General features: G+C 44.7%; 1 protein-coding gene across 1 annotated transcript in view; it reads right to left on the bottom strand.

Moving 5' to 3' along the window:
• LOC130875021 (ubiquitin-conjugating enzyme E2 E2) overlaps positions 1-15,446 on the bottom strand; it is a 276,620-nt gene extending 261,174 nt beyond the window's left edge. The window contains exons 1-2 of the mRNA XM_057770639.1: positions 15,252-15,446; positions 9,999-10,182 (exon numbers count right to left, since the gene is read on the bottom strand). Coding sequence (XP_057626622.1) covers positions 9,999-10,174 — 176 coding nt within the window. The 5' untranslated portion in view covers positions 10,175-10,182; positions 15,252-15,446. The remainder of the gene's footprint in view (positions 1-9,998; positions 10,183-15,251) is intronic.
• Between the last annotated feature and the right edge of the window lie 703 nt (positions 15,447-16,149).

Here is a 16,149-nt window from a genome sequence, read left to right as displayed (position 1 = left end):
CCTGTTTCAGTAGGCTGTACTTGCACAGCCGTGTCTCCCATTCACACGCATTTATGAGAAACACTAACCTGCAACAAAATCGCCCTTTCTCCCCGTGTTGAAAATGGACATAATCGGGGTGGCAGGAGGTCATCCACCAACAGCACGCCAGCTATTCCACAACGGAAGCAGCACTGTGGCTTCATCAACCCTCAGAATGAGGATTTTTATTTTTCCAAAACAGAAAATTGTCTTTCTCAGCTCTAGCTCCTCTCAGGGAACAGAGCTCCGGTACAAAGACAGCAAACGCCCCCACCCCTCTCCCACTCCACTCCAAAGTTCTAGCATTGCCCTGAGCTCAGTGGCCCAAGCTGAGAGCGTAAACCTCATGTGTATACTTTCTGGGTTTTATTCTATCCACTCTTGGTAGCCATGAAAGGGAAGATAAAGGCAGGCTGAGAAAGACTCTCTCCTCAGTTTGAGTCAAAATCAATCAATTTTTCCATTTTACATATTTTATGTAGTGTCTAGAGATAGGCAAGCGGCTAGATCCACTACAGGACTTCATAACTGGAGGTCCAGATAAGAGAAAAATTAACAGCATTCACCAAAATGTTGAGTTTAATTTCAAACAGCTGCCATGTGATTGAGAAGTCGTAAGAATTCTAACACAAATTCTCACTTCTGGCTTGTCTTAGAACACCCACATTTAGGATAACAAGCTGAACACACTAAGTTGAATCAAACATCCTGGCTGATCAATCAACTGATAAAGAAATGTAAGTATTGGTTCCAACCTGAGACCCAGACACTGGTAATAGTCACAGCAGGCTGCAGCATTCAAGCCTGACACCATTCATTCCTTCTCCTGTAAATACCTGAATTCTGTGTGCATCATACCTAAATAGTGTTTGCAGTATACCTGAATACTGTATACATTATACCTGAATGATGTGGGATTCCCCTCTGTATGCTGTGAATACCCTTTTTTAATAAAGGGCATAGATCTTAGGACCTATAGCAGGGCAGAACAGAGGTAGGCGGGGACAACTAAACTAAATTAAATGTGGGGAAAGAAGGCAGAGTCAGGAGAAGCCATGTAGCCCTGCAAGAGACAGACACCGGATGGAACTTTCCCCGGTAAACAACAGCCATGTGACAATATGTAGATTAATGGAGATGGGTTAGTTCAGGATATAAGAGCTAGCTAAAATATGCTTAAGCTATTGGCCAAGCATCAATTTAATTAATACAGTTTCTGTGTGGTTATTTCGGGAGTCTGGGTGGCTGGGAAACGAACAAGTGGCTCCTCCTCCTACACCTGAATGCTGCATGCAGTATTTTAATGTCATTGCATGAGCCTGACATGAAGAAAGAAAATATTCTGACACTTGCCTTTATCCTCATGTTATGGGGTGGGGTGGGGGTGGGAGGCTGTTTCCAGGAATGAAACCCATGGACTCGTAGATGTTAAACACATCACTACCAGTGAGCTACACCTTCAGTCCATTCATGCACAGTGTTCTATTTGGGTTTGTAGCCACACCTAACATCCTATGTGCATTCAGACAGTAGCAGTGCCCCCACTGCTTTCTGAGTGCCGCTGGCGCTCTTATCTATGGTTCACATCTTACTATATATAGGTTTTCTTACAACAAATACAGCACTCTCAAAAGCAGCTTCATTCATAAGTGAGGTTATTAGGAGAGCTGCATAATTACGGCAGCGAGTGCATGAGTGACAGATAAGTAAAGTAGGTTGAAAAGGTTTAAATAACATGCATGCTTAAACTAATTCATTCTTTATCTTTGTTTACATTTATTTATTTGTGATCATTTATTGTATTCTTACACACACACACACGCAGACACGGTCAGAGGACAACCTGGGAGATTACTTTCCTCCTTTCTTCCTGTGGGCTCCAGGATCAAATTCAACTTGTCAGGCTTGGTGGCAAATGTTTTACCTGCTGAGCCATCTGCCAATCCTCTTCCTATATATCTTTTAAGCCAACAAATGAACGACTAACATAAACATGATTCCTCCCACAGGACTGCTACTAGCTTCCTAAAGAAACAGCAACACAACCATAATGTTCCTGTCTCTAATCCACACTCAGGGTTGAGGTATTTTGACAGAGATCAAGACTGATAAAGTAAAAAAAAAAAACTTTCATTTTAGTTTCCCTTTGGGCCCCTAGCTGCAGACACCAGCAAAGCCACAGCTTTCACCTGTTCTGTGTGCCTCAGCTCCTGTTCTAGAAAGTGAACAGGCTAACAAGCAGGAGCCTGATGAACCCTCAACACTGGGTAATTACTATTTGCATATGAATAAGCTGACTGAAAAGTGAAAAAAAAAAAAAAAAAAACAAGTACCAAAGGCCTGAAAAGAGGCATAAAACAGGCTTTTCGGGTGCAATGTATGAGTCCGGGCTAACTATGGCACGCTGAGCACCGCACCGGCAGACTCACATCCCCATTCAGGAAAAGGGAGTGCAAAAATGCAAGAGAATAAACTACAAAGAAAAAGAGCCTGAAAAGTGGAAACCACACAGGCTGTAGTTGATGAAAGTAAGCTTTAGAATGTATCAAACATAATAAAGTTTCAAAACAAATGGAGGTGTAATTTTGTGGAATAGAATTTGCCCAGAGTATCTAAGGTCTTGGGTTTGAACCCCAGTACCACCAAAAAATAAAAATAAGACTTAAAATGAATGATTAAAGGATAAAGGGACAGGAAAAAAAAAAACAATTAAAATCCCAAAAGGAAAAGAAACTCATGTAAGAATGCATAAATCAAGTATGAAGGAAGCTTTATTGCAGTATATTTTTAATTAAAGAACATGTTATGTGAAGGGGTTGATTTATTTGACTAAATGCTCTGACTTAATTTGCAGCTCGGGAGTCACAGGGAGTTTGCAGGAAACCTAATTCCCCAGGCTGTTCCGCCTGGGTTGACCATCCACACCCGGACAACTGGTTGACCTTTTATTAGCAGACTGCACAGAAGACAGGGTGCAGCTGCTATTCCATGTAAACATCACAAATGCTGGCCCTTGAAGATGTAACATTAATGATAGCTAATAACTCCCAGGGCGGAGGGCTGGGGAAGCAGCTCTGAGGCTAAGAGCACTCGCTTTTCCTGCAGAGAACCTTGGTTCCCAGCACCCAACAAGGTGGCTCACAAATGTTTGTTGCTCCAGTTTCAGGGGATCTGATGCCCTATTCTGGTCTCCTAGGGGAAAACAAATCTTAAACCTATAAAGTAAACATAAATAAATCTTAAAAAAAATATATACAGGTCAATGAGGGGTAGCAGGGAAAAAAATTATCACACAATTACAGTATTAGTATCGCCATTTGTCAAAGTCTGCACCAAAAAAATACTATGGGAATGTAAAGGAAATGAAAGTTTAAATATATTGTTTAGAATATAAAGAGGGCTAGGTAAGCTAACTAAATACTAGTATTTCAGAGCAAGATGTCAAAAGGTAGAATTTGCTAATTTAAAAGAAGGGTTAAAACCAGAGATATCTACAAGGTTTCTTCAAAAACTGTCACGTGTAGGACTGGAGAGACAGCTCAGAGACTAAAAGTACTAGTTTTTCCAGAGGAGCCTGGGTTTGCTTCCCAGCAATCACACAAAGCTCACAACTGCCCATGACTCCATTGCGGGGATCCGATGGCCTCTGCGAGCCTCCTCTAGCAAGCACTAGGCAATGCATGTGATACACCAACAGACACGCAGACCAGTTACCCATACACATAAAATAAAAATAAACTTAAAAATAATCAAAACTGTGGGGGCTATCTCGAAGAAGCGGGGGCAAAAATATTACTGCTTCCTATTAAGAAAAGAACTCCCTACCTTGGGCTATTTGCTTGAGAGATGTGTGACTTTTTCAAATGTGACTTCTCTTTTGTTTTTAATTAGGTATAGCATGTTTATCTTTGTAAACCCACGCACATGAGTGCAGACACAGATTAGACGGTAGCATCCAATCCCTTGGCGCTAGAGTGACAGACAGCTGTTAGCTGCTTCATGTGGGTGCTGGGAATGGAACTTCGATTCTCTTCAGGAACAGTTCATGCCCTGAACCTCTAAGCTATCTCTGCAGCCCACAAGTGACTTCTATCAACTGTTTCTAAAATTAGAAAAAGGAAACAAGAAGCAAGCATTCAAAGAGCACCTTTAAACAACGAAAGAATCCTGATTTTGAGACCCAGTATAGCTATGCAGCCTGGGCGATTTGAGCTCAAACTCCGAAGTGCTAAGATTACAGGTGTGTACCAGACACACCCAGCCGAAAACTATTTTAACCTAAAAGAACTTTATTGGGATTTTCAAAAAGCCAATTTAAAAAAACAAAAGAATTTGACAAAAATTCTAATTTCCTGTCAGAGAATTCCCCCAAAAGATCCCAGCATCCATGGGACCATATATTATTCAATACAAAAGTAATTTCCTGATAAATTTGACAACTCTAAGCAATAAGCCAATATATTACAATGTATTTTTGAGCTACCGTTACCTAAGAATGGCTGTTTCTCTGGACAGAAAGGATTATACAAAGAATTGCTATTTAAACAATTGCAAGGTGCCCTGCTATATTAAATGACAGCAATTCAATTCAATCTCCAAAAACTGTGATTGTGGACTCTACTAAGTTTCTCTGTCTTAAATAAGGAGTAAGGGAGAGTTATTTCACATCCTGTCCTGGGGTGAGACACAACGAGAAAGTGTCAGTACTTCACCCTTAAAGGGTACCTTTCATGTGATGATCTGAGGTCACGAAGAGTGAATTAAACAAATCACACAGAATTCTCTAGTATTGCTCTATCCACCTTCATTTACAGGAAGGAAACTAAGGCCGGTTACTCCACATAAGCAAGAAAGATTGAGACAAACTAAAGATTAAGGCAAACTAAAAGGTTACTTTTAACAACTGTCTTAGCCATAAGCCAACAAGATAACCGGCTGTGTTTCCAATTCCCATCATCCGATATGCTATAACCCAAGATTCTAATAGGCAAGCTAGCAAGTGCACACTCTTTTCTAGAGAGCCAGAAGCCAAGTTCACCTGTTTGCCAGTTTATCTGACGTAACTGACATGATGCTGTGTCCAGGAGGGTATGAGCAGACCACGCTGTCAATCTGTGAGGCTATTGGCTGCTTTTTCTTTTTTTTAAAGAAGATATAGGAAGGGGGTGGTTAACAGTCATAATTCATTCAGACTCACCTGAGGAACCAAAGTTAGACGGATGGGGGCTCTGTGAATACACTTCAGGAAACTGGAGCAGTAGGCATGTACGACACGCGCACAGAAATCTGGGTTAGAGGAAGTTCCCTCACTCACCCAGGGCTCAGCACAGCAAGAATACTGCGCTGACAGACAGGGAGGGAGCCTCAGCAGCACAGACATGTCATCATGCCTGCAAGCTCTCTCCCTTCCTTTCAGACTCTCACTGCGTCACCCTAGGTGGCCTTGCACTGACAGAGACCCATCCACCTCTCTCTGTCTCCCAATGAGGGGCAGGACCTTTTTTATAATTTTATTTTTATTTCTGTGTATGTCCAGATATGTGTAAGCTGTGTGTGTGCAGACTCCCAAGGAGGCCAGGTGAAGATGTCAGCTCCCCTGACACTGGAGTTATAGGTGGTTGTGAGTGGTCTGATGTGGGTGCTGGGGATGGAACTGGGGTCCTCAGAAGAGCTGTTGGCTCTATAACTGCTGAGCCATCTTTCCAGCCCCTACATCTAGGCTTTATACCCCCCAGACTGCATGCCTTAAGACAGACACATCCTCACTCCTCATTTCCTGCCACAGACAGCTTGTTCTCAAGAAAGCATCACACTAATTGTATTTTTATACTTTTAGTGACGAAACAGTCTCTAGAATAAAACAACTGCCATTGCACATAAGCCTAGAATTTAATTTTGAATGCTAAGAAGTACCAGGGACCTGTCATTTTAAGAGACCGCTAACCTAGGACACATCATCAATTCAGTGTGCATCAACTGTAAAATGCCTGCCGATTACAAAACATGGAAAAGCTTTAAAATGTGCACATCAAGGAAACACAGTCATTATAAGCAAACTTTGAAGAGTCCATCATAGAACAAAAGATCACACTGGAACACACTGAAATCCACCTTTCAAGCCTAACAAAAGTGTGAAGCTGAAAACCTAATATGCCTTCTAGAATGGCACTACACTCAAAAGTCCAGTAACAATACAACGTCAACTCTGAGCAAACTAATCTGAAATAAATCTGATTTAAAAATTCATATTTATTGAAATACCAATGTGAACAAGGCAGAGTCAATTCAATGAGGACTCAAAATAGATGCTTTATGGAACTGACTAGTAATTTAATCAAAATTGTATACATTTGTCATTCTGGACATCATATAACTGTCCAACTACATATTTGCAAATATCACAGAGCAGCACAGACACTTCAGGAGAAGCAGCTCTGATAGGGACACACTAAGATAAAACCGTCCTCAAAGAGGAATGGGTCATAGATGTAACCTTCCCTCTGGATGCTAAAAACCGTTCGGGCTGCTGTTTCAACACTTAAATGTGTAGAACCCTATTCTGTGATACCTCAAGAATGAGATATTTTAAGGAAACATTTCTACAACACATTAATTCTACAATTATAGTAGATTTATTACAGTAATTATTAATCTTAAAACTCTAGCATTACAATTCACTTAGTAACTGAGCCCCTAAGTGAAAAGCACTTTACCTGAGTTACTACAAAATAGGTTAATTACAACATCGAGTAGCCCTAGAATGCCAACACTAAGTCCTCGAGATGAACAGCGGCATCACTGTGCCAACACTTGCACCAAATGGAACTGAAAAATATCCTCGCAGACAGTAACTGGCATGCAGTCTCGCTGACAGGAACTATTTTCAAGAGTTTACTATAAGCAAAATACGAACTCATGGCAGCTCTCTGAGAAGGGCACCATTATCTTAATTTTGCAAAAGAGAAAACTGAGTGAGCTGGGCATGGTAGCATACCTGAACCCCAGCCCTTGGGACAGGGGCAAGAGGATCTCAGGTTCAAGGCCAGCCTGGGCTACACAGTCTGGGTCTATCTCAAGCACATCCCCATCCTGAAGCAAGGGAAAGTATGACTAGATAGAGACCCTAAGCTGTGTCCAAGGCAGAGAGCTACGAAGTACTAGACCCTGGGCTCCAAGCAGATCATGTCTCCTGGGTACAAGCTTTGCGGCGGCTGCCTCTGATCTCACAGGATTATTGCGCTCAGGAAGACTTTCACATAAATAGTGACTCATTTTTTTTAAAAAAAAAAAAATACAAATTAAAATTTTGTTTTAGGTCCTCAGTGAAACCCCAGGACCAAAGAAAAGACTCAATTCTGAAACAAGCCCAAAGCTTTAAAACAGCAAGAAGAGAGTGAGCTGACCAGCCTAGGCACAGGGTCAGTGCGTGGGTGTGAGGAGGCCCCCTTCCCCTCCGTGATTCTCCATTTTCCCACATTTTTAGAACCTTAAAAACAAACCTTACTTTTTCATATAAACAATTTAGCAACCAAGCAGCATTTTTACATGTAAAATGGCTTCGCATACTTCACTTTATACACACTTACTATATAGGAGCATTAACGTTATTTCCTATTGGATGGCAACCAGGATGAGGCACAAAAAACCATCTCTAAAGTTGGTTTTATCCCCTATTTAAAGAGGGTCTTTCACACACGCCTTTAGTTCCATCATTTGGGAGGCAAGGCAGTCAGATCTTTGAGTTTGAGGCCAGCCTGGTCTACAAAGCCTACAGCCAGGATAGCCAGAGAAAACCTGACTCCAAAAACAAAAAAAGGGGGGGAGAGGGCCTTTCATCCATAATTGATTCATGAAACCATTAGGGTGTGCTTTCTAAAACACAGTGGTAAATGGTTCCACACTAAACAATATACTTTCCTTCAAAGGCAGGCTTTGTCCTGAGGATTTTTTGTAGGGATACCCCCAACCAGAGAAACGAAAAATCTCCAGTGATCAACAGTCATAGGGGAGCAGAGGACAGGCCAGCAGGACTACTCCCCACACATCTGTCTCGTCCTCTCTCTCCCCTGCCTGTCATAGGGGAGGAGAGGACAGGCCAGCAGGACTACTCCCCACAGACCTGTCTCATCCTCTCTCTCCCCTGCCGGAAGCAGCTCTGAAAACCTTCAGTGTCAGCAGCTCGGGGCTGGCTTTGAGTTTCTAAATGGAACTGCGTAAGACCTGGATTTGAACAGTTTTACCCAGACACTCCAACTCAGTTCTTACCTAAATGCTACATTGTTCCACTCCTGGCCTTTCTCATCCACCCATCCTAGCCCCACTTACAGGAGCAGGTGTCTGCGCTCCACCTTAGGGGGAGAAAAGTCACCCGGCTAAGACCCCTGGACACAGGGTATAACAGCAAAGAGAAACAGAAACGTTTTCCTGCCCTCGCGTGTTCCAGTTTAAATGGGTAAATATCGAGAGCTTTCTGCCTTTATACAAATTCCTCACCAGTGGTCAGAGATTCCGGCATGGAAAAAGTGGCTTATTCAGGCAGGCGTACCCAGGCTGCATGCATCAGGACAGCTATGACGGTGACCTAACACATCTGTGGATCACAGCGTCACAGTAGGATATCAGACAGTTGAATACCCTGCATCTATTCAGCTTGGACGTCTTACCAACCAGTCACTATTACTTTCGCCAGAGGGCCTACAAAGGCTCACCCCAGACCTGTGGGTAGGACTCAGAAGGACACAGTCTCTGGTTTGGAGGAAATGCATTCCCTAATCATATCTTCCTGTGGTTTATAAAGCCATCATTCAGGAGTGTTTCCTGAACCTGAAGTTACATGTGATGAGAAGAAAGTTAAACTAACACCTACTTGCTATTTTTATTCTTTAAAAGGGTATTAATGAACATAAAATCACAAGCAAGCACGAGTCCACAGAACATAATCTGCCTTTCAAATTATCTTCCAAGCACCAGGCTATAATACAATGCTATCAAAGCAGATTCCCTCTGAGCCCGCTGACGTGCCGATCACTGTAAGAGATGTAAGAGGTTGAAGTAGCGATAGAGCATCATCCAAGTATCTCCTTCCCAGATCTATCCATTCTCTAGGGAGAGAGGAAGCCGGCATCAAGACCAGCCCCCACCGAATGTAATGAAATCAAGATGCATTAACACTAGCGTTTCTGACTTTACCAACTGGGAGGGTTATCACTAACAATTACTTCAATAGTGGTGTATGTGTGTACATGTGTACACAAGTGTTATGTGTGAGGGTGAGAATGTGTGTGTGCATATGTGTACGTATGGATAAGCCAGAGGTCAACAACAGTTATCTCCTCTTTCACTCCTTGTTCATCCTGACTTGTTGTTGTTTTTTTTGTTTTGTTTTTTTTTTTTTTTTTTTTTGCTGTCGTTGAGACAGGATCTCTTCACTAAACTCACTGACTGGACAAGGCTTGATAGCCAGTGAGTTACAGCACCCACCTGTGCCCCCTCCACATACTCCCTCCGCTCTCCCCACCACCCCACTCAGAGCACTGTGGTTACAGATGTGCCCCACCATGCCCGGTTTTTATAGGGGTGACACGAATCTGGACTCAGCAACAAGCCCACTGAGCCATCTCCCCACTCCCCATCCCTAGTCAAGAGATTCTTAATATCTATTCTGTTACAGAATGGAAAAATATATTCAAGATCAAATAACCATAAATCAAATTAGACTTTTATAATGTCCTGCTCATGTTTTTCTAAGATAGAAATATATCAGTACACCACAAGTACAGATTTTATAATATGCCGTGACTCTAAATTGGCTTTTAAAAGTTTTTCACAATTAAAAACACATATAAAAATTATATAAAAGTGGGGGAAATATATAAACTCTATGATCTTCATTCCAGAAAAGTAACTAAATGCAAGCGAAAAGCTGAGTTTAGGGCTCTAACTTGAGGGCAAACACAAAGCCGGTAGGAGCAGGGCACCTTTTGGCACTGGTGGACAGTCTGGCAGCCGTCTTGCTGGATATCTTCCCCTCCTTCTTCTTGGGCTGAACTTGCTCTCGCTCGGGTTCTTGCTGGACGCTCTCCCGCTGATCCCCATCGGAGCTCCCTCCACTAGTGCTTGGGCTGTCGTCCACTCTCTGTGCCTCCGTGGACATTTTAGATCCTGGAACAAAGGATGAAGCCTCCTTTATTCTGCTGTGTGAGGGACTAGGACAGGGAGAAGCGAGCCTAAGAAGCGAAGGAAGTCAAACTAGGTATGAAAACAAGTAACTCTGGGGGTGGCCCACATTTTTCTTCTACGAATTCATGCAAAATTTAGACACAAATATTGGTAGAAATTTTATTCACGAGACAAAAAGTGGAAATAATTCAAACATTCTCTAACTGATAGTAAAGCGTGGTGCAGCCACATGACAAATGAAGTCTGGGATCTGCATGCTTCAGTGGGAAGACCTTGAATCTTTTACACTGAGAGAAGCCAGTCAGGAAGACCACAGACTGCAAAGCTCTCTTGTAAGAAATGTCCAGACAGGTAAATGCATGGGGACAGAGACAGACTGAAGAGAAGTGACTTTTAATGGATAGAAAGTGATAGCAATGTTCTTAACTTAAGTGGAGGTCAGAGTAGAAAAGCCTCAGCATGTTCGGCTTTGCTTCTGTGGCGCTGGAGACTGAAGCCAAGGTCTCACCATGCGAGGCAAGCACCACTGAGCTACCTTCAACCCCCAAGCTAAATTGTACATTTTAAGATGGTGGAGGTATAGTTTGGGCAGAGCGCACATCAGCAGAGTTCAAGCTCCAGTATATACAAAAAATGAGGAGACTAATTTCATAAAGTGAGTTACATCTCAAAAGCACTGGCATAAGACACACCAGAAGAGGCCCGAGAGATGGCTCAGAGGTTAAGAGCACTGGCTGCTCTTGCAGAGAACCTGGGCTCCATTCCCAACACCCACACAGTGGCTCACAATGGTCTGTAACTCCAGCTCCAGCAGATATGACACCCTCTCTGACCTCCCTGGACACCAGGTACATATGTGGTACACAGACATACAAGCAAACAAAACCCCATACACAGAAAATAAAAGTAAGTAGATCTTTTTAAAAGGCAGCAAGAGAAAAAAGGATTGAGAGTCTAATTTTCACCGGCACTGTGCTGCTCACTCTGTGCTCAGCTATGCGAAGTCTGGACAGGGTAAAGAGACCTGCAAAGTGTCCCGGCAAGTCACTGCAAGGAGGCCCAGAGCTGAGAAACAGGACACTGCCACACTCACAGCCAATCGATACATCCTCAGAGCTGAGCCAAGGTTAAAATCCTCTAAGCTGGGAAATTGTTTTAAGTAACCTTTGTGATAACAGAACAGAGGCCACATGATTCCAAACAAGAACTGAAGCTTACGAGGGTGTGGGCACTGACCCAGCTCCACTGAGCAACCGCATTTCACAAGAGATAGAGACTGGACTGAGACACTGACGGATTTGTTTTTTTTTTCCCCCTCAGTCTGGAGGAAATCACCCTCCAGGTTGGAAATTCACTTTGCTCTGAGTTCATGCTCCTGGAGCAGCTCCGATTACCAACTCAATTTCCTCAATGCCCTGATACCTAGGCAGCCGTTATAACCTGGATAACAGACACAAGAACGCACGGAGCGAAAAGGATATCCCTCCTCCAATCTCATTCCATTGCAATCACCCCAGTTTGATCCTTGCTATTACATCCTGTCTGACCCAACAAGCGGAGAGACCCAGAACTGAACTGACAAAACTCATGCCCAGACTCTACAGGGCCTCAAGCCACCAGTAATCACTTTGGGTATCATATAGCTAAGGCTCAGACATGTCTTTGAAAAAGGAGACTGCCTGTGACTAAGACCCTCACCATCAACACCATCATCATCATCAACACACACACAAAGGGGTGGAAGGAGATTTATCTAAATTCTTCTTGAAAAAGACTCTTAAATTAAAACTTTGAACTCAACCTGCTCCTGATATGGTCAAGAGTATGCCTCAGTGCACCCAAAACCAGAAGCCCCACTTAAAGCAATCCATCACGATCATTCCTAGTCCAAAGGCATGCCCCAGTAACTCTGATCAGCTCTCACCATCATCACTTCGGCCCAGAGTCTGCTCAAAACCATGGTGGTTTTTCAACACAGGCCTCTAGCAGAGTTTCCTAAGACAAACGTCTCTGTATAAGACAAATAAGCACAGCCAAGGACCGGAAGAATCGGGATGCACAGAGTTGAAGCATCAAAAGACAACACATAACATCACCACCCTCAGCCCTAACAGTCCCTTACAGCCTGTCCCAATAGCTCTCAACTCTCATGGGAACCTGGGCCTGCTCTCCTCCCTCTTCTGGAAATGGAGAGCATCATTCTCTGTGGCTACGACACCTTTTATGAGCAATAAAGTCACTTAATAGAACACTGAAATTCGGTGTCAGTGTGTTTCATGTCTAGCTCTAAAAGTCTGAGCATATTTCTTGGTTTTTCTTCTATTTTTTTATTTGACTTTAATGTTCTTATTATTGGATTTAATATTTGTATTCTTTTTTTCAGCTTGCTTCTTTGAGTTAAAATATACCAAAAGCTAAAAACCTTGTAAGTATGTGCACTGTAGCATGCTAGACAGAGCAGATGTACGGGGAAAGAAAAGGCAGCGCTCTTGGGGTTAGATCTCTCAGGGCAAGGTGCTGCTGGCAAACTTTTAAGAGATGTGAACCAGTGAAAGATCGTGTTATGTATCCTAAACCTGAGGCAATCCATCACCCAGCAAACACAGGAACCACAGAAAAAGTTACCTTACACTGAAGCCACAGCTACAAGTGCTATGTCAAGTCACAGCTGTACCCAGCTGTGCACGGAGTTATCCATACAGTCGCACACGCTTCGGCTCAGTATTCTTCATGGACATTTACATACACCTAATAAGGTGCCAACTACGGAATTACTGAATACAATACTCTATGATGTAAAATGCCGTAAATTTCATAAACTACTACAGAATACCAGAAGAGAAACCACTAAAAATACTACTGAACGGCTCAGGGGTGTGGCTCAGTGGTAGAGCACTCACCAAATCCAAAACCGCCACAGAAAGTATTTAAATGTCTAAATAGAAGCATAATTTCTACAGTTTGACACTTAAAAAATTATTTCTACTTTTGCTTTAAGATACCTTATTTCATCCAAAGCTTGACCTACAAAAGACAAATCCACCCAAGGCCACTGATAATCATTATTGAATCATTTAGAAATAAAGGTTTCGCATCTCCTTTTCAGAAGTCAAAAAATAAAGGAATGTCGTTTGAGTGTCTTCTGAATCCTTGATTACAGAAAAAAATATGGGACAAAGTGATTGCACACGCAGGCACAATGAATTTTTATGAAAGATAATATTCTATAGATCATTCCAATTAACTATATGTATAAAACTGTCTCTCTAAAGTATAAATGAGTAAGTCCCTGAATATAAACTTTTAAATATTATCTTTACAGGCACTTTAAAATTAATTCCTAAAGAGCTAATTCCATACGATTACCCAACCTAAAGGAAGTTAAATTCCAGGGTTCTACACACAAATATATCCTCCAATGACAGTTTCAAAGATCTTAAGATACCTAAAGCGGTATTTTCATTTCAGACTCAAAGTAAACCTTAGTTCCTAACTAAACATAAGATAATATGGTGGATTTTCCAAAAACATGTTACATTTAAGAATTCAAACACACTGATTTTCTAAGCTTTCTTCACTAGGTGTTCTATGTGGTGATTGGACTCTGTAAATTACCAGCATGGTGAATGAAATTCACCTGTTCCATAAAAACAAAAGAATCTGGCAGCAAATCCCACTGCTGAAACTAAAAATAGTCAAGTCCACATTACTACTCAAATCATGAGATGTCATGATAAAAGAAAAAAAAACTTGAAAAAGGAAGTACTCGTTTAAGCTGCTACGACAGGAAAATGTGAACTTGTATTCAGCATCTTGTAGAAAAACTACTTGGGATTTCTAAACTTTTCCAAAATGTAAAATATTTTATATTATATGCCGAACATGTAGAGCTATCCAGCTTTTCAGATGACTGAAAGGATATTTATGCAGAAAACAACAGTGGAGCTCTTGATTGGGGGGAAGTGTGCCGTTCCCTAGGGAAACAGCTCAAGGTATGACATATGAAAACACTCCATCTTCATCGTCGCCCACATATGAAACTGCAAAGCGCCCAGGAGCATCCCAGCTGCCTGAGTTAAAGACAAATATTTGGATTCCCAAGATTCAGATTCGATTATCACATTTCCACAGCGTGCTTTTCCAAAACCCAAGGATTTAAAACTAAGACGAGCTTTAAAAAATCTTTCTGAACAGTAAGGTAACCAGAGGTAAGTCCTAGCACATCCTTTTGTACTTTAAAATGGAAATACTTTCGTAGACCCTCAAAATTACACAATACAAGGGTTGGGGTAAAAGAGTCCTACAAACCAGCAAATGGGTCCAAGAACCACCGAGCCCAGGGTGATGATGTCTCTAATGCGGCCTTAATTTCCTTTAGGGAAGATGGATAGGGCATTTCTGGTTAGTCGTGGAAAAAGAGCCACAAGAAGCCAGGCTTTATGATCATTAAAATTGGAAAAGGGTAAATGGATCAAAACATTAGGAGCAAAGGGGGGGGGGGAGGCAGGGGGAAATCCAGTTTCCAATCAAGCCAGTGGGGGCTGCAGAGAAGCCAGAGGAAAACCGGCTTCGGAGCCAAACTGTGCCAAGCACCAGGCATTACAAAAGACCAGTGCGACGCCCCCCACCCCGGGGCATCACGCACACACCCAGCCGGTGCTCCCGGGCGGGTCTTCGCCCGCACGGACACCTCGTGCAGCAATTATGCAATTAGGGAAGAGCTCGGGACAGCCGGGCACTTTGCACCGCGACATCCATCCTGGACTTTGCGGAGACTTAGTTCCCGGCTGTGGCGGGCGCGGGCGGGGAGGGGAGGGGTCCTGGAGGGCGGAGGAGGGCCACACTCTGCGGGAGGGGGGAGGGGCACGCGGGCCCCGGCGGGCACGCGCAGGGCCAGCGAGGCCTGCGGGGCCGCGGGCGCGAGCCCGAGCCGAGGCCGCGGCGGGGGCGGGGATCTCGCCGGGCTGCCCCTCGCCGCGTGGGGTCCCCGTGCGCCCCCCGCCGAGGCTCGGGCCGCGGCCACGCCCGCCCGCCCGCCCGCGCCCACTCACCTCGCGGCGCCGCCCGCGCTCCAGCCGCGGCTCCGACGCCGAGTCCCGGAGTGAAGCCGCCGCCTCCGCGAGCCGCCGCCGCCGCCGCCACCCGGCCGTCCGCGCGCGCCCCCTCCCAGGCGCGCACTCGCCCTGCCCGCCCCGAGAGCCCGAAACGGCGCGAGCCCCACGTCGGCCTCGCGGCGGCGCGCCCGCGCGCCCGCGCCGCGCTTTCGCCCCGCCCCCGTCGGCGCGTGCCCGCGCAGGGGCCGGTGAGGTGCGCGCGCAAAAGTAAAGTGACAGCTGAGTCCCGGGCCGGGCGGGAGGAGGCAACGGCGGGCGAAGGAGAAAGGAAAAGGAAGGAGGGAAATCGAGGCTGGACGGCGACGGCGGGGAGGGACGCGAGGACCTTGACGAGCGCGCGCATTAAAGGGACACGCGGACGAAGGGGTGGCGGCGCTCCCCAGGAGGGTGCTGTGCAGCGGAGCGGGGGGAGGGGCAAGGAGAATCCCCCCACACACCGTGCACCCACCAACTCGTGCACGTGCAGGGCCCACCTGCACCGCGGTGGGAAAACTTCACGTGGGCCCGGGTGAAGCCTCGGTTTACTCCATAGCTGCTGCAGGGAGGCTCCGGGTGTGCCTGGTCCTGTCCTGGAATTCAGGCTGCCACCATGGGATCCTGGGGGGGGGGGGGGGGGGGGCGGGGAAGAAGGGTGCAACACTGTCAGAGCGAGTGGGAGGCTGCCTCTGAGCCTGAGAGACCGGTGTGGGACAATAGTAGCCTTGCTGTGGGTGGCCTGAGGAACATCAGGTTCCCCTGTCATTGTAGCCCAAAATAGCCGCTTAAAAAAAATGCTCATGTTTTGTAAACTCAGCTTCCACGAACTCACCCCACTACCAAAGTACACACACAAACA

Source organism: Chionomys nivalis, chromosome 5, assembly GCF_950005125.1.
Source record: "Chionomys nivalis chromosome 5, mChiNiv1.1, whole genome shotgun sequence".
Classification (NCBI taxonomy): domain Eukaryota; kingdom Metazoa; phylum Chordata; class Mammalia; order Rodentia; family Cricetidae; genus Chionomys; species Chionomys nivalis.
This window is presented reverse-complemented; position numbering and strand designations above follow the sequence as displayed.